At 41.3% G+C, this 24,356-nt stretch overlaps 1 protein-coding gene across 7 annotated transcripts in view; it reads right to left on the minus strand.

The window, feature by feature from the left end:
• The window catches only part of DENND1A (DENN domain containing 1A), a 695,411-nt gene that overhangs the window by 27,673 nt on the left and 643,382 nt on the right, over positions 1-24,356 (minus strand). For 5 of the 7 annotated variants that reach the window (XM_072631873.1, XM_072631874.1, XM_072631871.1 and 2 more), the window contains 2 exons: positions 22,357-22,416; positions 10,273-10,361 (listed from right to left, as the gene is read on the minus strand). In XM_072631873.1, the coding sequence (XP_072487974.1) occupies positions 10,273-10,361; positions 22,357-22,416 (149 nt within the window). The remainder of the gene's footprint in view (positions 1-10,272; positions 10,362-22,356; positions 22,417-24,356) is intronic. The other 2 variants (XM_072631875.1, XM_072631872.1) reach the window with 1 other exon arrangement.

A 24,356-nucleotide genomic window follows, 5' to 3' on the forward strand; every position in this document is an offset into this window, starting at 1 on the left:
TAGGAAATGCTCCCAGAGAACCAGAGGGACAGGAGGTGGGGGTGTGACCTTTCAACACATTCCACTTGTCCTGGCTGGGACTGCAAGACTCCAAGCATGTAGGTCTGTCTGTTTGCTGAGGTGTTGCTGCTTGACAGTTACATTGGGGTACTGTCCCAGCTGTGGCTTCCTGTGGGGCTTCCACATTGAGTGAGTAGGGGGATGGGAAAAGATGAGAATAAACTCATCATGGTCTTCATAAAGCTTAAGAGAAAACAGTAGAATGCCACAGCCGAAGGTGGGTATCTCAAAAGTCATAGTGTTTTTCTTAAGCATGAATGTTCGCTTATATAAATGTATGTTAAATTACATATGTTTACATAAACAAAGGTTCCTGACAAAAACATATTAGCCACAATGCACAAACAACACACAATTTTGAATTTCTCCTGAGTAATCACTAAAGTATTGTTTATGTGGAACTTGTCTGAATAGATTTGGATTCATGTGATAGAATAATGCCTTTACTAGAGACTTCCTGTAATGATTCTTCTTAATGTAGTGGTAACCCTGGCCTTTGGAAGCCTGGAACATGAGCCCCAGAAGGTTTCCCTTTTCCTAATGGAAAGGCTTGGAGTACAGGTAGGATGATGGAAATTCAACTTGATGTGTTCCGGTCCAGGAGGCAGAAATAGGAGCACTGTTGGGATGGGGGGGCGGAGTTATGGAGAGGTAGATTGAGGTTTAACGTAAGGACAAATTTCCCAACAACTGGCTCTATCCCAAAGTAGAATCACCTCAGGAGATAGCAGGGTTTTCAAGCAAAGCCTGAATGACCACTTACTAGGATGGTTACACAGAGGGTATTCCAGTTCACTTATGAATTGGACTAGAGGGATTCCAAGGTCCCTTCCAAATCTGAGATTCTGTGGGGGAACACAACCTCCCTGAAGGTGACAGCTGCTATGTCAATCATGCTACCTTACAAAGTCTGAAAACATTTCTCATTAGGAAAAGCTTCTCGCTGTGCAGTAGATCTTCCTAACACATTTAGGCAGCAGCATAGCACAGTGTAAAGAAGGCTGGGTGTGGAATCTAGGGATCTGGGTTCAAATCCTGGATGTGATGCTTGCCAGTTGAATGATCCTAGGCAAGACACATCAGGTTTCCTGAGTCTCAGTTTTCCTCTTCTGCAAAATAGGTTTGATAATAGTTGAATTAGCTGTCTCACAGAGAAGAACTTTGTAAATCCTAACAATTACAGAAACATGAGTTATTATCAAGGTACTCCTCTACTCCAGAAACTTCAGTTGTTCCCCCCTCTCCTCACCCCTGCACCAAAAAAATATATGTAGAATATATATATATATATATATATATATATATATATATATATATATATATATATATATATATATATATATATACACACACACACATAGACCTTCACTCTTGTCTGATATTTAAATCCCTTTGTCATCTGGCTCCAAATTGTCTACCTGTCCTCCCATTTCTACCTTTTGAAATGTTTTCTTTCCCTCAAGGTCCAGTTCAGGTGTCCTTCCCCCATGAGCCATTCCTGCTCTAGATGGTAGCAGTCTCCTCATATTTCTCCTACCACTCTACCTGGTCCTCCCCTCTACACTTTTCTCTTGTTCTCATATTTTTTTTTCCATGTCAATCCCTGCCCCTGCACCCACCCTATTAGTCTGTAAATTTCTCAAGAATCTTCTCTATCCTTAAATTCCTAGCACCTAGCACAGCCTCGCATATAGTAATTACTTAATAAATAACTGATGAATTGTATGAAATTAATAAGGTCCCTATAATAGCAATATCTCCATTTTATCCAAATAGGAAGCTTGGGGACTCACTTGACACCATGAGACCCAGACAAACAGAGGGAGGGAGGGAAAGGAACTCATCTAGGAGTGAAATAAGAACTTCTTTTTGTAGATGGTAGGAACGAGAGGATGTGGGGTAGAAGGAGGTGCTATTTCACATTCTTTCTTTGCTCTGGACAATCTAAGTGGATAAAGCTTCAGCGATTTTTTTTTTGAGAAGTATCTACATTAGAAATCACAGCATCATAGAATCCTAAAATGCTAGAGCTGGAAGGGTCTCTAGAACACAGAACAAAAACCATTCAAACTGGAAGGAAGCTTAAAACACAGAATGATACAGCTGAAAGTGACCTGGGGCCACAGAATGTTAGATCTGGAAAAAGCATGTTATACAATGCAATGATTGAAGACAAAAGGGCCTTGAAACGTTGGCTGTTGGGGCTGGAACATAGAACATACAATATTGGAACTACAAATGGTCTTAAAGACCACCCAGTCCAGCCCCTTCGTTTTACAGATGAGGAACTGACCCTCAGAAAAGGAAGTGACCAGACCAATGACATATAGGCAGCCAATACAGGGCACAGCAGAGCTAGAACCTAGGCTCCTCTCTCTCTCAGGCCAGAACTCCTTCAATCACAACATACCATCTCCCATATGAACTTTCTCCCATATGAATCCTTATGAAAGGATTTAAGAAGTATACACTTCTTCCATACATATTGCTTGGCAACATCACTTTCCCCTATTTATTTAGGGGCTTTCTAACACAGAAAGCCTTTTCAGGAGCCACCTAACCCTTTCCACCACAGTTCAGAAGCAGTGCTCAGAGTCCTATACAATCTACAATGTCCTGAGTTTGCTCCCCTGCTCCACACCTGGCATTCCTGCCCCTACCCCTATGCCCGCACTGTCCATATAAACTGTATGTGGAGCCTCTCAGGAAAGGGTACCCTTGGGGTTACAAGGTCAGTCAGTCAATAAATGTTTATTAGGCACCTACTATGTTGCAGGTGCTGTACGAAGTGTCAGAGATACAAATATGAAGAGTTCTTGCTCTTTTTTTTAAATAAATTTTTATTCCTATTTCCTATTTATCTTCAGTATTTTTTCCCTTTGTTCCCCCAGAAAGCTATCTCAAATAATAATATTTTTTTAAAGGATAAAAATCCAGCCAAACTGATGAATGTATTGGAAAAAGTCCAAAAACCTAGGTAATGTATAACACCTGTGGACTTCCACCTCTATAGGAAGGGATGGATTGGGGCTCTCTTCTCACAGCTCTTCACTGGAATCCTGCTCGAGCTTTTTAATTTTATTACATTCATTTTTGATTTTTGTGTCTGTTGGCCTTTCTATTTCTATGCCATACTTATTGCATATATTGTGTTTTTGGCTCTGCTTCCTCTAAATCAGTTCACGTAGACCTTTCCACGCTTCTTTGTGTTAATCGCATACATCACTTCTTAAAGCAAAGTAATAAAACATCATATTCATGTACCACAATTTGTTTAGCCACTTCCCAAAAGATGGGCATCCACTTTGTTTCCCTTTCTGTGCTATCATAAAAAATGCTGCTATAAATATTTTGGTGTATATGGGGCTTTCTTCTTATTCCTGGCTTCCTTGGGGTATATACAAGCCAGTAATGATATCTCTGGTTCAAAGGGTATGGACATTTTAGTGATGTTATCTGAATAATTCCAAGTTGCTTTCTATAATGGTTGTACCATTTCATAGCTCCACCCATCATGCATTAATGTGCCCATCGTTCTACAACCCCTCCAACACTAGCTACTGTCATTTTTTGTCATCTTTGCCAGTTTTCAAGGTTTGAGATGAACGAGTTTACAGTCTAATGGGGGGAAGACAACACACAAGAGGAAGCTGAAAATCAGAGGTATGGAGGAGAGGGTAGCTGGTGTATGGGCATGACGGAGTCCAATCCAAAGGAGTACAGCTGGGTGGGAAATGAAGGGCAAGCCTGAGAGCCCTCTTTAAACGGGGTCTTTGAGAGGTGTTCTTTGTTCTGCCCTCCAGCTTTCCAACTGGAGGGGCAGAGGGTACTGATGAAGTGTGAGTACCAAGGTTGATACAGTCTCCAGGATGCTGAAGTTCCTGGGGACATGGTGTTATGGAAAGCGCACTGGAAATCTAAGTTTGAGCCCTGGCTCAAGCCAACTGCATGACCTCAAGTGAGTCATCTAACTCCTCTAAGAAATGTGGACAACATAATCCTAACAAAGCCTATTTTACAGGGCTGCTGTAAGGAAAGCATTTTGGACAACTCAAAGCACTACAGAAGTGAGAAGAATTATTACTGAGATTGTTATTTGCCCCTGAGAGCATGAGGCAATGGGGGGAGGGGTGGTGCTATGGTTCACCTCTTTATTTCCTAATTGTATATCTAAGATGGTCAGAAAATTAAATAGGCCTCTGTGGAGTAGAACTGAGGGTCCGATGGGAGCACATTAAGAATACATTTGAAAATAATTGATATGGGGTCAGGGCCCCTGTCTCATGATGAAATGTTCCCATATAAGGATTAACAAGGCCACCTTTATTGAGGTTAGAGCTGAACAGTGACATAAATAGGCCTGACGGATGTTGCCAACACCCTGTGGCCATCCTGGCAGACACTCCCTATGTACCTCAACCCCAAATCAGCCCTTTGCTTGGGCTGTACAGGTCACAAGCTAAAATCCTTTGGGAAGGGATTGAATATTCAAGGAATATTATATGGAATGACCTGTCTAAGGGGAGAAGCAATGAGTTTCATAGGTCTTACAGGCCTTAAAGTTGGAAGGGACCTATATCAGTAAGTCTATTCTATTTTACAGAGGGAAAAACTAAGACTCATTGAAGAAAAATGACTTGGACAAGAACACATATCTAGCAGGGATGAGATTTGAATCTCTACTAGGCAAAGTCTTTAAATGAATTACTTGAAGGGGATGTTGTAGCAGATTCATTATTTTGGTACAGGGTGGATGATAATTTTGCGCATTTTACAATGATTTAAGGTTTCAAAGATCTTTCCTCACATAATTCTCAGGAGAGAAGAAATAGAAGGATGATTATCTCCCTTTTATAGATGAAGAAACTGAGGCATGGGAAGGAAGTGATTTGCCCATAGTCACGAAACCAGGACGTGTTGGGATTGAGAATGGATTCAGTTCTCAGATTCAGATCTTCTGCCCTGATCCAGTTACTCTTTTCATTCCATAGATCTTTGGGGTAACCTTCAACTCTGCAAAATTGATATAAAGGGTCCACATGATTACAGGATCATAGGTTTAGAGCTAAGAGACCTAAGAGATTATCTAGTGCAACCCTTTCATTTTACATATGAGACGCACAAAAGTTAAAGGAGTTGTTCTAATCACAGAGGTAAAAAACAGTGGAGCCAGAATTTTGCTCTGGTCCTATGACTGCAAATTCAGTGGTATTTCTGTATGAAGCTATCTGTTTTGGCTCTGGATTGAGACTGGGTTTTAGAGTGGATGAAATATGAGCATGGCAGCCCAGCCTTTATGGCCAGTTATATGGAACAGTGGATAGAGTGCCAGGCCTGGAGTCAGGAAGACTAATCTTTCTGAGTTCAAATTCAGTCTCAGATACTTATTATCTGTATGATCCTGGGTAAGTCCCTTGTTTGCCACAGTTTCCCAATCTGCAAAACAAGCTGGAGAAGGAAATGGCAAGCCACTCCATTGTCTTAGCCAAGAAAACACCCAAACTGGATCACAAAGAGTCAGACATGACTAAAAAATGACTGAACAACATCTCAGCATTTGAAAATGTAGCTCTTCATCTTCTAATGGCTTTTCATAATTTTCATTTAGTGAAATGCAAAAAAATAAAAAAGCTAACATGTTCTTAGATTCCATAAATAGAGGCCACAGCATCTAGAGAAAGTCTAGATGTTCTTTGGGAGTACACTATTCAGTTCTGGGCACTACATTTTAGGAAAGTCAGAACAAATTCAGAGAAAAGTGATTGAGATGGTGAGAGAAACAGAGACTTTGACAATAGAAGATATTCTGAATGAAATGGAAATGTTTAATCTAGAGGAGAAAAAAACCCCCAGAGGGACAGGGAGGAGTGGAGGAGGATGGCACAGGGGAACTGTCCTCAAATATTTGAAATGGGGCCATGGGGAGAAGGGGTTAAAGACTTATTCTGATTGGCCCCAAGGCAGAACCAAAGAAAAATTTCCCAACAGACAGTACTTTCCTACAAAAGAATGAACTTCTGGAGACAGTGAACTCTCTATCCCTAGAGAAGACCAAAGTGAGCATCACTTTTCCTGGATGTTGTAAAAGGATTCTTGCTTTGGGAAGGGCTTGAACTAGACAACTCTTGAGGTTCCTCTTAGTTCTGAGATTCTGTGTTCTAATATTCTATGTTCTCAGACACTGTCTATTTCTAGTGTTGTATGTTCTACTTCTAATGTTCTATTCCTTCTATTAAAAACAAGGGAATTTTTAGAAAAGTTTTTTTTCCCTTGTGGTATTTGACCATATATTGCAGAATTGGGATTTCAACAGGGAATTCAAGGACCACTTTTTCTAATTAGCTGTAAAAGGAGGAAGAAGACTCAGCAAATTTGGACTTTTAAAGACTTTAGAAAACAATTATAGAGATTTAGAATTGGAAGAACCATCCACCTTGTCATTTTATAGACAAGGAATCTAAGCTTCAAAGAAATGAAGTGATCCGCCCAAGGTCATATAGCTTGTAAATAGCACAACTAGTACTTTTGGCCTTTTGGCTTTAAACTCAGTGTTCTTTCCTTGGTACCATGCTGCCTCCATTCTGATTGTGATCTGGGGAGAAAATCCTGCTGCTGAAGGCTGGGAACCCAAAGTGTTGTCCTTAATCTATTTTCTCCTTTCCAGTTCAGTGTTAATTACTCCAAGTGTTGCTGGGGAGTTAGAAATGAGGTATGAAGCCAGTGGTACTGGGAATCTGCATGGGTGTTAACCTATTTCAGACTGCATTTTTCCACCCAAATCTCCCAACTGGAAGATGTCCTTTGATGACTGTGGGAGTTTTAGTTAGGTTTCATTGCCATTCTCCTGGGTAAGTCCAAACCGGCCTTGGCCAGATCCTATTAGGCTTCATTTCCCGCCATTCTGAGCTCTCAATTCTCCCTGCATGATACAAGCAGACTGTTGTTGTCGTTGTTTTTAGAACAATATTTCATAGCAGGCCTGTTTTATTAAAATATATTTTTCCCCCACTGGATCCTTCCTGTGTTTGCAGGAGTTGGTCCTGCCAAGTTGAAGTTGGTGACAGTTGAGAAAAACACATGGAAGGGCTGTTTATGATGTACATGGCATTTGGATGTGGAGAGGCAAGGGGGAGGAGGATAGGGTGACAGAGAGAGACACTTAGGAAAACACTGGGGCTGCACTAAAAATGTCACTGGCATTATGGGAGAGTGGGCGCGCTGGGTATTTTTCCTGGAGTCATTTAAAAGGAAAAAAGAGAAAACACACACACAGCCACACACCACATAGCCACACAACCACACAGAGCTACACACACATACATACACACACACACGCACGCACGCACGCACACACACACACACACACACACCATCCCTCAGAGCAAAATGCCAAGATGTAATCCTTTATCCTAAACTGGCTGTAGGATTTTAAAATTTATCAATGACTATGATGGCCCTAGCAATCTTGCTTGCCTTTGCTGACACTTCCCTGACGAGCCAGTATGCTCATACTCACACTTTCACAAGTTTGATTTGCTTGGGCATTTCACTGCCAGAAAGACACAAAGTCAAGTTCTACGAAACCTCTGTAGGATTGGCTGGCACTATATAGCTGGCATATAGTGTGGCAGTCAGAAGATCTGGTTAGGGTCCTATTTCTACAACTTACTAACAGTGTTCCTTTGGGCAAGTTATTCTTACCTCAGTTTCCTCATCTGTAAAATAGAGAGAATAATTCCTGATCTGCTGACTTCAAAGAAATATTGTGAGAAGAGAAATAATGCACATAAAATATTTTATAACCAATCATAAAGAACTATAAATAAATGTCAACTACTATGACCTCAATAAGTAAAGGATTCATGACTTTGTCTGTGGGGGTGACTCTGTGCCTTAGAGGACGGTTTTGTGAGTTGCTGTAGCCAAAAAAATATTTCCCTATGTAGTGGCCTGATACTTGGGATGACAGAGAGAAGCTATTACTTAGACCTATGTGTGAAGCTTTTCTAGTTCAGTAAGACTTATAAGAGCCTGTGCTATGCTGGGACAGCTTTTGTGGACCAAAGGTTGTCCCATGTCATCAAAGAGGATGGGGAACTCAATCAGAGAGAGCTATTGTTATGCTACAAAAAAATCAGGGAACATTTAAATAACTATCTAAATGGTTATTATTATGAAATATTGATAGTTATATGATACCCCGGACTCACCAAAGGCTCATCTCTTAACTCTGCATTTATTTGATTAGCAAAAGGGTAAAAAAAGATTAGCTAATCTGATTTATTCAAGGCAGCAGTTCCAATGACCAGAATCCTTTTGGGCTAGTCTGAGTCCCATAGTGCAGTATGCTTGAAGTATGTTTGCTGATTGTGAGAAGAATTTGATTTGGGATCAATACATCTATCTTGGACAGCAGGACCGTTCTTTAGAATAGGGAAAGAACAATTTCATCTGGAGGAGGCACAGAAAGAAGTCATTGGTGGTTCAGGTCCTCTAAGGCGATAAGGAATGCCATCCACAAGGGGGCAATCTCATTCCACCTCTGGAAGGCCTGTGAGTCGCTGCTGGCTTTTAAAAAGTGGCCTAGTTATGTAGGACTGAAGATGTGATCTGAACACTTCTGTCCCTTGCCTCTTCCCCACTCAATTTCCCCTTCACCACAGTGCTTGTGTATCTGGAGAAAGTTGAAGCAAATGGATAGCGCTGGAAAATGCTCTTCTGCAAATTAAAGTTATGAGGCATTTCCCCTAAAATAAAGGGGCAGAAGTAGTCAAAAGAGCACTGGGCCTGGGCTGAGTCTTGGCTCTTATATTTACTACATGTGTGACTTTGGGCAAGTCTCTTCTTCCTTTTTCTATTCTCTTCCCTGGGGAAAAGGGAAGTTTCCTCATCTGTAAAATGGGTGCTTTGGATTGGTTGGTTTCTAAGATTCTTTTCAGTCTTAATAGCTTTAAATCCTGTAACTCTCGGAATTCGTTCCTGGCAACAACTTCCTGATATTGTCTATCACTGCCCATAGAGAGGCCTGAAACCTGTCATGATGTCAAGTGGCAGCCTGTAGTCATTGCAGTTGTACCACATTACAGGGTTGAAGCCCAAGCTGCAGCCTGAGTTCTCCCATAGCCCTTGTTTCTATAACATGCTCTGGGCTCACAGAGCCCTCTCTTTCCCACAGTAGTCCTGCACAGCAGGCAGTACAAGAAGGATGGCCCCATTCTATAGAGAAGAATAAGGAGGCTCAGAGAAAGAAACAAGTGCAGCCAGGGAAGAGTTGCCATTTTATGGCTAATATTCATTTGGGCCTGACACACACCAGTTATGTTACTCTGTGCAAGTTACTTAAGTGCTGGGTGTCCAAAGCAAACCTCTAAGTCTCTGAAGGTAGGGCAAACATAAGGTAGATTCCAGAACTTTCCTGGAAAGTCCTTAGTGTCTGTAGACCCCAGAGAGCAGCTGAAGACTTGTGCTCAAATTCCAGCTCAGACACTAACTATGTGATCTTGTACAAGTCCTTTCCCCTCACTGGGTGTCAGTTTTCTCATCTGTAAACATGCTGACCTTGGAATATGTAATTTCTAAGGTCCCTTACCATTCAAAATCCAGCAAATATAAGCTTACTTCTTTTCTCTTAACTTTAGTTGCCTCATCTGTAAGAGCAGGACAACATGTATATTACCTCTTTCACAGTTTGTTGTGAAGAAAACACTTTGTAAACTTTAAAGAGCTACTGTATAGTTTAGCATAAAAAAAAAGCATGAATCTTCATTGCAATCTAGGCAAGTTTTCTGTGTCCCTTCTCTGGTTTGGGAAATGTTTATGGCCATAGAAGGAAGAATCCAGGTCTATTGCTCTGCACTGTCAAGACAATGATGTGGAAGCTGATTCAAACTGAATGAATTTCTTTCTAAGTGTCTTTTGAGTCTTACAACTCAAAAGACTTGGGCCCGAGTGTCATATAGAGATGGCCTCTGCCAGGGGCTCTCATCTCTAGACTTTCTGCCCACACAATACCACGAACCAGCAGGAGACTTCTGAGATTAAACTCTGCTCCCAGAGTGACCTTTCTGTGAAACACCCAGCCTGGCCTCACTGGAAAGCTGGGGGGTGGGACACAGTGGGGGGAAGGAGATTGATGTGCTCCACAAGAAGTAGCATTGGCCTCTGTTTGCGCTCACTCTGCTGGACAAAGGCAATAACATGTTTCATACTCACTGGTCAGGACTTGACACTGAAGTTCTTCGACCTTCCATGGCGACATTACTCTTTGGTCGCTTGACAACTTGAGGTCTTGGGGGGCGGACCTAAGATGCAGAGGAGGAGAAAATAGCCAGAGAAGGAGTGAGTCAGGATACTGGAAAGGAAGATGCAGAGGCTGACAACAGCTCTCAAGATCTGAAATGGCTCACCTGCCAATGAATAAAAAGCGTCTCACATCAATTGCATGTCAGCAAGATGCTATCCATTTCAGAGATGTTACATCATTTAAGGCCATAAAATCTAGAGCTCGAATGTACCTTAGAGATTTATCTAGTCCAGTTCCTTCACTTCAGAGAGGGCTCAGCAGGGGGTAGTGACTTGTCTAAAGTTACACAGAGTTAGTATATAACAGAGCTGGAATCTGAACTCTGGTCCTCTGATGCCAAACTTAGCACTCTTTCTACCTCACCAACAATAAACTGGAATTCAGTGTTTCCCATGGGTCTTGGAACTTTTCCTTGACAGTGATGTTTCTAAAGACTATCCCCCAGTAGCAATGCTCTCGAAGCAGCCATCTAGGCCAAAGGCATTGAGAAACTAAAGAGGAATTTCCTAGGGTTGTCCAAATATGGGTTAGACCTTTACTCAGGTGTAGTTTGTACAAAACTCTTATGTGGTCTGTGATATCATCCTCAACAAGCAATCAACCACACAGCAAGGCATAGTGCAAAGAGGACTGATCTTGGAGGAGAAGGACCTGTGTTCAAATCTGGCAAGTGCCCTGGGTACCTTCCTAAAAAAAGTGAAACACACAGCCTAGGGTCGCTTAGATGTTTATATCCTTTTAAGGCTTCTAAAGTTCTTTCCATCTATTATCTTACTTAAACCTCACAACAGCCAGGTGATGCCAGGAGCTCTGGTTCTACCCCCTGGGACCAAGTGGAACAAGCCAAATCGCTCCTTCACCTGACTGCCCTTCAAACACTTAAAGACAACAATCATAGTCTCCTCCCTCCAAATCTTTTTAAGGCTAAGCATCACCAGTTCCTTTAGTCAATCCTCATCTGTCATGATCGTGGGGTTCTTCCTCATCCAGCTTGTCCTCCTGTGGGGACAAGCTTCTCATCGTCTTTCCTAACCCTGAGTAGTTACAGACTCAAGAGGGGATTACTTGGTCATCAGGAATAGACTATACTAATGAGATCATAGGTAGACTGGGTTCCTTCTCCCCTCAAAAAGAAAAAGAAAAAAGATCAACAACAGAAGTCACAAAGACAAAGAGAACGGGGGTGGGGGGGTGGGGGGGGTGGGGCAAGGATAGCCAGCTAGATGTTTATAAGTTTATAAAGTCATTGACATTTATCATCTCATTTGGTCTTCACAACAGCCCAGGAATTCAGGGATGGCATTTGTCCAAGGTCACAGCAATGGTAAATATTAGCCTTAGAATTCAGAGTGATCTGGCTTACAGTTCAGGGCTCTTGCCACCAAACCGTTTCTCCCAGAGAATAAAAGCATCGCGATTTGAACTGAGATGTGTAAAAAACAAAGACTGCTCAAGGCTTCCTCTAACATCTCTCTGTAGTGAGTGGTCATCCTGGGCCCAAAGGCCATCTGAAGCAGAAGCTCTGGCAGGTCTCTGACCAATCCACCTCAGCCCTGAAGATAGACTTGGTGAGAGAGTTATATAGGTCTGCACTCAGCATGCTATGGGGAAGCTCATGATGTCTCCCCATGCAAAATTTCATATGCAGAAAATGGTCTTTTTTTTTGGATTTTTAGGAATTGGTCCACACTCAGTGGACAAGGACGGCCCAAGGGAAAGGGTTCTATGGCTCAATTTAACAAACATTTTGAAAGTGCCTCCTTTCTACAGACCATCATGCTCAGTGCCAGGTATAAACAGATTGGAAAAAACTCTAATCCCAACTCTCTGGAAGTTTATAATCTAGTAGTGAGGGAGCTGAGAAACATACAAATAACAAAAAAAGTCTGATATGACGTAGAATGTGACAAGAAGGTACAGCTCTTCCCAAACTGACTCTAGCTTCTCTTTTCAGGTTTACTACGTTATATGTGATTTCCTCCTTGATGCATTCCACAGTCTGATGAAATTGGCCTTGTTACTGTTCCTCATACATGACAACGTCTCACTCCCCTCCTCTGGCCATGGTGGACCCCTTCCTCACCCATGACTCTCAGAACCTTTAGTTTTCTTCCAAAGTCTGCTCCTGACATCTTCCTGCACTAGACCTTTCTGGATCCCCTCCCACCACCTGCCTGGAGCTCCTTTCTTCACCCAGATTACTTTGTATTTGCTTTGTGGACATACTTTTTATTGACTTGAGTGTCTGTGTTGTTTCTTCTGATTAAATGTAAGCTCCTTGAGGGCAGAGCCTGTTTCATTTTTATCTATCTCCAGTACCTAGCACAATGCTTGGCACTTAGTAAGACAATAAATGCTTCACGGATGATTGACTGAAGAAGTCAGAGGGACTGGGAAATGAGGAATAGAGTTTGGGTGGGGTGATCAAGCAAGGTTTCATAGAAGAGGGCACATTTGAGCTGGTCTTTGAAGAAAGAAAAGAAATTCAATAGCCAGAGATGTGGACAGAGTCACTTGCCAAAAAAAGCTTGTGTTAAGGGCGACGATAATTTCTTTAATGCTTACAAAAGCATTTTGTTATTATTATAACAGCACTACAAAGCAGTACAAAGATTACTGTCTCAGTTTTTCATGTGGGGAAACTGAAGCTCAGAGAGATGAATTGTGTGACAGAGCTAGTGAATGAACTAACTGGGATTCAGAAACAAGTTTCCTGTCTCCATGTCCTTTGGAAATACAGGGTAGTGTTGTGTCTAGTTTAACTCCAGGGAAAAAATGTTGGAGGGGAGAAAGGAATATCAGAAATGGAAACGTCCAAGTTTCCAATCTCATCTCCCAGTGCCGGCCATTAGTCTTCAGCAATGAGAAAGAAGACTTTGCTGACTGTCCATTTCTGAAACAGCTGTCCTCAGAAAGGATTTCCCTATAGCTCGCTAGGAATTCACAAAGAATATAAAGTTTCCAAATCATTGTGTGCCCTAAATGATTTGCAACCCTTATTTCAAGATAAAAAGTAAACTCTTTTATATTAGAAACAACTGTCTTTTAACATTATGATTAAGGAAGAGAGAGGTAGTATGGCATAATCAATGTGGTGGTGGACAGGAAGTCAGGAGACCTTGCTTCCAGTCTAAGCTCCATCAGTTATTTATGAGAACTTCCTTGAGACTCAAGTTTACCATCTGCTAAATGGGAATAATCCTTGCACTAACTACCTCCCAGGGTGGTTGAGAAGAAAGGGCTTTCTAAAATTTAAAATACTGCAGAAACGAGTTATAAGGATTGTAGTCAAATAACAGAGCTGCAGAGCTACACATTTTCTCTCTGGTCAATATGGCCACTATTTCCAAATTAAAATCTCTCTCTCTCTGTCTGTCTCTCTCTCCCCTTCCCTCTCCCTCTCTCTTTCCCTCCCTCTCCCTTCCTCTCTCTCTCCTTTGTTACATTAAAAAAAAACCAACTTACTGACTTGTTTTTGGATCACATTCATTTCAGATCTATCTCTTTCCTCCCTTACTCTGCAAGCCATTCCTTGTAAAGTTGAATAAGAAAGAGAGGGAAAAAAGAATTTAGCAGAACTAACACATTAGCCAAATCTGACAGTAGTATATATACAGTGTTCCACTCTCATAGTCCCTCAGCTGTGCAAAGAAGGGAAGGAGAAACATTTTTAGAACTGTAATGTTAATAGTTGAAATTTAGATAGAATATGCTTTACATGCACCTAATATACACACACATACACGCACCATATATATGTGTGTATATTTACACACCTAATTTTATACACATGCCCCTAACATGATATCTAAAACCCCCCAACCCTATACAGTAGCAAGGCAATGATTAGTTTACCATTGTAGGCATGAAGAAATTCAGGCTTAGTGAGGTCAATAATAACTTTTTTGAAGTCCTACAAAGAACTTTCTTTATAATCACCCTGGGAGAAAGAACAAGCATTCTTACTCCCATCTTACTGGGGATGGAGAAGCTGGCAATCAGAGAAATGTTATGCCTTGCCCAGGGTCATATAGTCAGCAAATGGCAGAAACAGGACTGTGGCACAGGTAAGAGAACTCCCCAAATCTTCAGGCCCTGGATGGGACCTTGAAGGTCACCCAGCTCCATTCTGACCTAAACAAGAATTCCCTCTGCAGTTTTCACGACAAGCAGTCAACCAGTCCATGCTTGAAGACCTCTATAAGTAGCCCATTCTACTTCTGGGTAGACTAAATGATTATAAAGTTTTTCTTTATTCTAAGCTTCCATTTCTCTCTCTGCAACTTCCTTTCATTCATTGTTTATGGTTCTGTTGCCTTGGGTCAAGTAGAATAAGTCAGATTCTTCTATATGGCAGCACTTTGAATATAATTTCCTCCCAGCAGGTCTTCTTCTGGCTAAGCATTTACAGGCCATTCAACCAATCTTCCTATGGTGTGACCACGCAGACCTTCACCATCTTGGCTGCCTTCCTATGGATATGCTCCAGTTTATTCTTGTCCTTCCTAGAACAGAATATAATGATCCCAATGCACTCTGAGTAGGAGTCTTGCATCCAGAAGTGTGACCATCTCCCTTCACTTGGTCACAACGCCTCCCAATGCAGCTTAAGATGACATTAACTTTTAAGTTTCGGTTTTCCAGTTCATTCAGTAAGTTAACTAATATTAAGTTTACAAGGCCACTTAAACTTAACTCCCAATCTCTTTTCAGACAAAGTGCTATCTACTCACATTTCCCTGATTTTGTACTTATGAAGTCAGTTTTTTGAACCCAATTGTAAGAATTAAATTCATCTTCTTAGATTCAGTTCAGCATTCCAGCTATGCCTCCTAGCTTTGGGTCATCTGAAAACTTGATAAGAATGCCATCTATGCCTTTATGTAAGTCATAGCACATATCCCTGAGTATATATATTAGGCTTGTCCTTCCAAGCTGACAAGGACTCACTAATGTCTACTCTTTAGGTTCAGTCATTCAACTAGTTATGAACTCACCTACCCAAATGATTGCTTAGCCCACACCTCTCCACATTGTCTACAACAATAGTGTGACGGATTTTGTTGAACACTTTACTAAACACCAAGGCAACTTTATTTGCAGTGTTCCCCTGATCTTCTAATCCTAGTAACCCTGTTAAAAAAAGAAAATGAAGTTAGCCTCACATGGCCTGTGCTGGGTCAAGCTGTGATGGTTCTTTGTAATCACATCTCCTCTTCTAGATGTTCATTGACTGCTCTTTTAAAAATCCAGTTAGAATTTTTTCAGAAAACAAAGTCAATCTGACTGGACTACAGTTTAGAAAGGGCTTCTTAGTCTGAGTCCAGACACTTACAAAAAAATTTTGATGACCATATGTCAATATGATTTGTTTCTTTCATATGCATTTTATGTTATACATTCAAAACATTATTCTGAAAAGGGGTCCACAGGTTTCACTCTACTGTTAAAAGGGTCCACAAAATAAAAAAAGGTAAGGAACTGCTGGATTAACTACTGACTCTCTTCTCATTTTGGAGAAGCAAGACATTTGTTCTTCCTCAATCCTGAGCCACCTTTCCCATTTCCCTCTGTCACCTGAAGGTCCTTTAGAGTGCTTAGCAATTGCTTCCACCAGTTCTTTCACCATCCTGGGATGCAGTTCACCTGTTTCTGGTAGCTTGAACTCACTAAGGGCAGGTTGGCACTTTCTTATTTATGTTCAATTTCAACTGCTTATTAGCTATATTTGTTCTGTCCTTTCCAGTACTAGGAACATTTTCTTTGGCAAAGAAACAGAAGTGAAATAAGAATCGAGTGGCTCTGCATTCTCTCCATGCTTTGTTAAAAGAATCTTAGTCACCCTGTTTCACTCCTTTTTTGGATCCTCCTTTTCTCCCAAATGCAACTACTGAAGAAAAAAAAAACCCAACTAACCAACCAACAAATAACCACCACTGCCCTACCTCAAGCCTGAAATCTTTATTATTCTTGTATTTTCTCACCCACTCTGGCTCACTTAAATTTTAGGGCTCTTTCTACTGTACTATGATGGCTGAAAATGGAAAGAAAACAATTACGATGATATTAGCATCCATTCTCTGCCCTCCCCCCCCCCACTAAAAGGAAGAACAACCAATGCTAAAAGTGAACCTAGAATTGATGATTTTCCCATGTGCTCAGGTACATTCTAACACCCGTGTCTAAACTCTCCCAGTCCAGAAAGTGGCTAGATCCTATTAAATCCTTGTCAATATGTATACCTAAGTCCAGAAATGACACAGGGATGGATTATCACACTCTGGGAATGATGGACAATTTGGGTGTGATGGAAAAAGCAATGGCATTGGAATTAGTACGGTCTGGAGTTAAAGTGCCCTTCTACTGACTTATTTTATGGTTAGACTCTGTTAACACCTTCTCAGGTTTGTTATCTACAAAATGGGGATAATAATCCTTATGCTTTGGCATCCTCACAGCTGCTGTGAGGAAAGCACTAAGTGCAATAGCAACCGGGATTATTGTTATTATCAAACCTCTTTGAGTCTTGCTTTTTCCACCTGTACATAACAAGGATGACCATTCACCTTTCTATAGTGGTTTAAAGTACTTTATTCATAATTACCCTATGAGGCAGGTAATACAAATATAATTATTCCCACTATATAGAAGAAGCTGAGGTTCAGAGAAGTTAACTGACTTCTGTCCAGAAGTTAACTGTCTGAATGACCAGGGTCACACACCTAATATGTGTCAGAGCTGGAATTCAAAACTAGGTTTCTGAGCTCTAAATTCAGCATTCTTTCCACTGTACCATATTGTTAATAGGGATTATCTTCCTTGCTCTCTCTCACATGTTTGTGGTGAGAAAAACTCCCTGTACATGGTAAAGCACTACAGAGGTAGGAACTATTATTATTAATCTCTGTTGTGGTGAACAAAGTGCTGTAGAAATGGGATATTCTGTTATTATTTCAAAGGATGAGTGGAGGGCCAGGATGATGGAGAAACTCCTTGGGGTGAGGCTGTCTGCAGCTGCTCCTGGAGGCGATGGGAGTGGGGAGGCTGCAGGAAAGGTCAGATGTGAAGGTCTGGGGGATCAGTCCTCACACAAGGCTGTTCCTCTCTACAATAAAGGCAGCTTAAGAATGTGAACTTAGAGCTAGAATGGAAGGATTAAGTTTGTGGCAACTTCGACTGAACTTGCAACGTGGTGAAACATGGGGAAAAGAACAACAGAGCTAATTAGACGAGCTGAGCTGTCAGAGTGCAGCTGAATGGCTCAGTGCCAACAAACAAAAGGAATGGGGCTGGCAATCAGCGGGATCGATGGAGGAGACTGCTTCATTAGGGATGATAAAACAGACAGAGAGGGGGAGAGGCGAGGGGGACAGAGAGGGACAGAGAGAGGGAGAAAGGGGGAAGCGGAGGAGAGGGGGACAGAGAAGGAGACGGAGGAGGGGGAAAGATGGGGAGGGGAGGAAAAGAAAGAAAAAGAGGACAAAGTGGTGGAGGAAGAGAGAGGGGGAGAGAGAGAAGAAAGGATAAGAGATAACCAGGGATAGGAAGGGAAGAGATACACAGAGTGGAAGGGGGAAGTGGAAGGGGACAGAAAGGGAGAGGAAAGGAAGGAGAGATGAAGATGAAATGGAGAGAGGGGCACAAAGGGAAAGAAAGAAAAAAGGAACTGAGGAAAAAGGAGGCGGTGGACAAGGGAAAGGGATAGAGAAATGAAGGGGCAGAGAATGGAGAGAAGCAAGTGGGAGAGAGACACACAGAGAGGGAGACAGACACAGAGGGAGATACACACAGAGGAAAAGTGTTTAATTAAGCTGCAATAGGAAGATGATGCGCAAAGCTGGCTTGTCAGCATGCTGTGAACACTTTCACCTTTCTGGCTATGCTTTCTTTTTGGGGGGGGGGTTGGGGGAAAACACACACACACACACACACACACACACACACACACGTATGGCCCCACCAATGTTATGAGACCAGCAGTGTCAGGGGAGAAAATGCTAAGAAGGATTTAGAGCCCTGTTCAAGGGGGACTTCAGGGGAAAGTTGGGAAACTAGCCAATTCCCCACTGGATTTAAAACCTGAGAAATCTAAGTCGGCAGGGTTAAATGTGTATTGAATACAAAAGCGCCGAGTACATTTGATTTTAATGGGGAAAGAGGGGGAGAGAAATAATAAATACGAAGCTTATAAAGAGCTTCACACACAGTCAGGAGAGAGTCAGCCTTCCCCCTTCACTGCCCCCTCCTCCCCAACCCCCACTAGCCCTTCGTACAGATGACATTTTCAATGCTTTCTTCTTCTTTTTTTTTTTTAAATAAAGAAAACCCAACTGTCCTGGCAACATCTGAACTTCCACCATAGGTGACTTGGTACAAAACTGCCCCCCCCTCCCTCCGCAAGGCTGTGGACCCAGCCCCTCCTACCAAAGGGGCATGTTATATAATGAGCCTTGATGGGTAAAACTTGCACCCTCAGTGTTTGGTGAGAGCAAAGCCTCCACAAGTTCAAGTAGGGAAGATGACATGGTCTTGTGTAAATAATATTGGGCTAGGAGACCTAGGCTCCGTTCCCAGCTCTATCACTACCTGTTTGATCTGGGAAAAGCATTTTCCTTCTGTAGCCTCAGTTTCCTCATCCATAAAATGAGGGGGGTGGCCATAATGATTACAAAGGTTCCCCCCAGCTCTGAGGTTCTTATGGACCCCCATTTCTTTTTATCATGTTTATACAATAACAGCTTTGGAGCTTTGACAAAGGAGCATGTGCAGCCCTGTCTGCAACCCCAAGGGTTTCTATTACCAAGATTCTCATAAATTTACTCTTCCATTTAAGTCACAAACAGTGAGGGTTCCTAGGGTGCCTGATTCTGTTCTGGGAGATCTGGGGGCCTAAGTTACATACTCTTGCTTCTTCCAACTTTGGGTCACTGCCCCACCGTTAGAACTAGAAGCAGCCTTGAGAGACCACCTCGTCCAACCTCTTCATTTTAAAGATGAGAAAAGTAAGGTCCAGAGTGTGACTTGCCCAAGGTCACCCCATCAAATACAGCCTACACTGCCCAGGGTGGCAAAAGGGCATGTGAGATAGGAGACAAATGACAGAACAAGTAAATTCCAAATAAGAGTCCATGTAAACATAAGCATATTTTGGTATCAGAAGCATGTTCTAATCATCTCAGTTTGCTCCTGTAGAATCCACTGTTCCACTAGCACTTTAATGTAAGCAGCTGAAATACAACTGGTGCTTTTCTTACGGCAATGTTTACTCTCCTAACCTGTTATCAATCACAGGGGGAGCAGAAACAGTTGACATGAACAGATCATACCAACAGCTGTAATGTACAGCAGCTGAAAGATTAAATAGAGCTAGCAAGATTTGCTTTGATTCAAATGGAAACAACTGAATTGCATTGCCCAGAGATGCCTCCCTGCCCCTCCTCCATACCTCCAGGATTATTAAAGGGATTATACTAACAAAGACCTCAAGGAGTAAAATTCCAAAGGGCCACTCATTGGATAACTATGGCTTACAAAAGTTGGCAAAAGGTTTAGTCCTTTAGTCCTCTGAATGAAGTTTATTATTATTTATTGTTACTATCTGTACTAAGATATTTTGATAATAATAAACATTTATAGAATGTTTAAGATTTACAAAAGACTTCCCTCACAACCATCCTTGAAGTAGGGAGTACAAAATAATTGTTATTCTGATCTTATAGATGAGGAAACTAAGGCTCACAAGAGTTAAGTGAATTTCCAACGTTAGAGCCAGGAATTGAATCCAAGTTTCTGAACAATGAATTTGGAATTGGGTTTGAATCTTAGCTCTGTTATTTGACCAGTTGTATGACCCTAGGCAAGTCACTTAGCCTTGTAGGGACTTCAATTTTCTCATCTGCAAAATGAAAGAAGAGGATAAGCCAATCTTTCATGTTCCTTCTAGCTCTGAATCTGGCTCTTCATTGCACCACACTACTGCTTCTTAAAAGTAGGGGGCAGAACCATTCAAGTTAATTAGTGGCAGCAGTTTATTGGAAGAAGAGTAAAAAAGCATTTTAGAATAATTTAGTCAAATTTTATTTTACAGCTAAGGAAATTGATTTCAGGATAAGTTAACTGATTTACCTAAGGTCACCCAGCTAGTAAGCACCAGATGCAGGCTACAAACCCAAGTACTTTGATGCACAGTTCCATGCACTTTGCAAAGCTGATTAGTGTCCAGTTAGTTGAACATAATCTATAATTCCATCATATTCAACCCAGCATTACCCCCACACTGTACAATCATGATAAAAATGTGCTTGTTCACACATATATACATATACTCTGAACAAAAAGGAAACTGACATCTGCATCATGGATAATGGAACACCCAAACTGGAAGCGAGTAATCAAAACACACACACACACACACACACACACACACACACACACACACACACACCCATTCAGTGGGAAAGGACTGGATTAGATGGTCTCCAAGGAGGGGTTTAAGATTCTGTTTTGACATTCTGTGTTCTATGTTTTAGCACTCCATAGTCCAAGATTCTTTTCAGATGTACCATTATGTGTTTTAAGATCTCTTCCAACTCTATCCTCTGGTTCTAGCTAATATTTTAATGACTAATGTAGGTCATAGTTTTTTAAAATATACTTAATTTTTCCCCAATTACCTGTTAAAACGAATTTGTAAATATTTTTTAAAGTTTTGAGTTCCAAAATCTATCCTTCCCTTCCTCCCTCCCTCCCTGAGACAGTGGGCAATCAAACACAGGTTATTAATATAGGTCATAATGAATGGTTTCCTCCTCTCTAACTAACTTATTGCCCCACATTCATGTCTGATACCTCTTATAACAGCGCCCTGCTCCTTGGCTTGCATTTTAAATGAAGCTCATTCGACTTCTGCACTGCTCCTAAAGGCAAAGAAATGCCTGCTTATGCTTGAGCAGGCTTGATAAGTTTCTGGATGTAGCTTACTTCCCACAAAACAGAAGGCATTGAATGTATTTCCAAATCAGTATCTGGAGAAATCATAGACTCTGCTGCCAGACTCTTGCTTCTTTTGTAAAAGTAAGTCTTTTCATATATGGCTTTAAAACTCATGGGCTAAAACACAACAGGAATTAATAATGATGACAGCCCACACTTGTCTAACACTAAAGTTTACAAAGCACTTTCTTCAGAACAGCCCATGATGTAGGTAGTTAGATGTTACTATCTCTATTTTACAGTCAGTGACACTGAGGCACAGAGTTTGAATTATACATTGGAAGCTGAACCCAGGCATCCTGACTCCAAGTTGAGTTCTCTCCATACTATCCCATGTTGTCCCAATTTAATGCTGTAAAGGATCTGAGAGAACATTTAGTCAGGGAATCATATGATTTGCAAAAGAAAAGCTTTGAGACCTTCTAGTCCAACTTTTCCCCCCATTTCTAATTTTACAAAGGAAGAAAATGAGGCACATAGAGGGAAAATGATGTATTCAAGGTTATAAGGCTAGTAAGTGGGCAGAGATGAGACATGAGCCCTGGTCTTTTGACTCCAAATACGGTGCGCATTTTATTGTACCACATGACTCTCTCACCAACCCATTCAGTTTACAGAGGACAATACTGACAGTCAGAGAAGTCCAATGCCTTGCCTAAGCCTACACGTCTACTGAGTGTTAGAACTGGGATTGTTCCTTTCACTCCACATCCAGGGATCTTTCCACTACACCACTCCAAGGATCTGTTCAAAACAAAACCCATGCCAAGAAAAACACAGCACACACAGCAGCCCAGCCACCTTCTCATCTGCCCTGCAGAACTTGTCAAGAACAAGAGAGAGAGGGGAGAACCGAAATGCAAGTTTTAAGTTGTGCCACACAGAGAAGGAGGGGACTGATTAAATCCAAACCGCCCAGGCTTAGTAATAAATGCTGTTAAAGAGTGCAGTCCAGGCAGTGTTAAGCAGGGGTGAGGGGGGCAAAACTGCCAGCTACTCACGGGCTGTGCCCAGCGGTGTATCTTTGGAGGAGGAGGCCGAGGATGACATGGTCTTTGAAGCTGGAAGTGGAAACTGAAACCATCAGTACACGCCAAGAGCATTCAATTCTCTTTATGTTCAGCACAGGGTTTTCAAAAAAGATTAGGTTGGGCAAATTTAAACAAGGTGTTCAGTTTTTCCTATGGGAACTGATAGGGCCAGGCAATGTATCCCTTCCAGGACTACCTGAAAACGGACGGAATTATTATCACTCATAATTATCATAAACTACTCACTTTTATATAGCTGTAACACGCTTTACATCCATAATCTCTCCCAACAGCCCTGAGAGATAAGTGGGGCAAAGATGACTATTCCCATTTTATAGATGAGGAACCTGATACCCCAAGAGTAAAATGATTTGCCCAAAGATGCAGAGGCCAGTACGGGGAGGGGCTGGGTTTGAAATGCATGCCTGCTGACTCTCAAGTCTGGCATGCTTTCCATACCACACAATTCCTGTAGGCAATCTGCCTTGGAAATGGAAACTCAGAATAAAAATGACTAGTTGTAACAGAAGCAGCAACAACTATAACAACACCGAGGATGGTAAGGACAACAATGACTTGTTTACGAAAATGGAGAGATTTATGACGGCATCCAGGCACAAGTTGTCAACACCAAACATTACAAAAGGAGCCTGGAATTAGGGAATCAATGGAGATTATGCAAAGAAACAGTAGAAACTATGTGACACATCATTTCAGGCTGTAAATATTTAGCACTTTGTGAATACCTTATAAGACATTTAACTAGAATTACACACCAGAAGCTTGCTTATCTCTCATGGAGGGACAGACGATCAATTCACATGCTATGAAAACAGACCTTAAAACATCCTGAAAAACTCAGCTAATAATCTGGAATATTCTCACAGACTGAAGCCTACAATCACCTACATATAACATTCATTCACACAAAATTAGAACATTTTCAGTAGATGTCACCATGCTAAATGTTCATGTTGAGTGACGTGGCATAAAAAACTTAAAAAAAAAATAGAGACCTAGCATAGGAGCTCAATAGGATGAAGTACCCAAGCATTTTCCTGTTTGTTACTGTAGTAGTCCTGAAGGAGACTTCAGTGTTTATAGAAGATAAGTTTGTATTCTAACACTTTTAGTAAACTACAAAAAGCAGTTATTTTATCCACTTATTTAACAATTTTTAGAGCATTAATTGTAAAAGAATAAAAACATATAAAATAATAACAGAATGACTTTGGAACCAGAACCATTTTTATCTGAACTTTACTGAAAAAGATGAAAGGGAGCAAACATTTATGAAACAACTATTAGGTGCCAGGCACTAGGCTAAGCATTCTACAAACATTATTTCATCTGATTCGCACAATAGCTCACAATTGTGACATGGGTACTATTATTATCCCCATTTTACAATTGAGTAAAATAAGGCAGAAGTTGAGTGACTTGCCACGGGTCATGTAAGGCTAGTAAGTACCTAAGGCCATGTACAATGTTACTAATTAGCTTGAAAGGAGCTAATTAGAAGTACTTTAAATAATACTGTGATCAGCAGACTTGGCTTGGCATATATTTCTATGGGAATATAACTATGTCCTATTGAGCTGTTTGTATTGTACACAGGTCAAGTTAATGTTACTGAACCTTCAGAATACTAGTTGGCAAAGTGTTGTGTAGTTTCATGCAATCAAACTGTGTTTTTAATGTACCTCACTGGTATTTAAGGGATCCTTTGTTATGATGTAACCAGACTAGGAATCAACAGACAGGAATTTGAGACACTGAACATTCTAGAAGAAATCATTGAACTCTTTACTGTTAATCTCCTTTCACCGTCAGTTAGGCAATATTATATTGACTCAAAGGGTCTGGGGACGCTCAATTCTCCCACTGTTTTTGGCCATCATAAAATTTAGTATTTCCAAGCTGGAAGGGATCTTAGAACACAGAACGTTAAATCTGAAGGCTAGAGATGA

This window comes from Notamacropus eugenii, chromosome 1 (assembly GCF_028372415.1).
Source record: "Notamacropus eugenii isolate mMacEug1 chromosome 1, mMacEug1.pri_v2, whole genome shotgun sequence".
Taxonomy (NCBI): Eukaryota; Metazoa; Chordata; class Mammalia; order Diprotodontia; family Macropodidae; genus Notamacropus; species Notamacropus eugenii.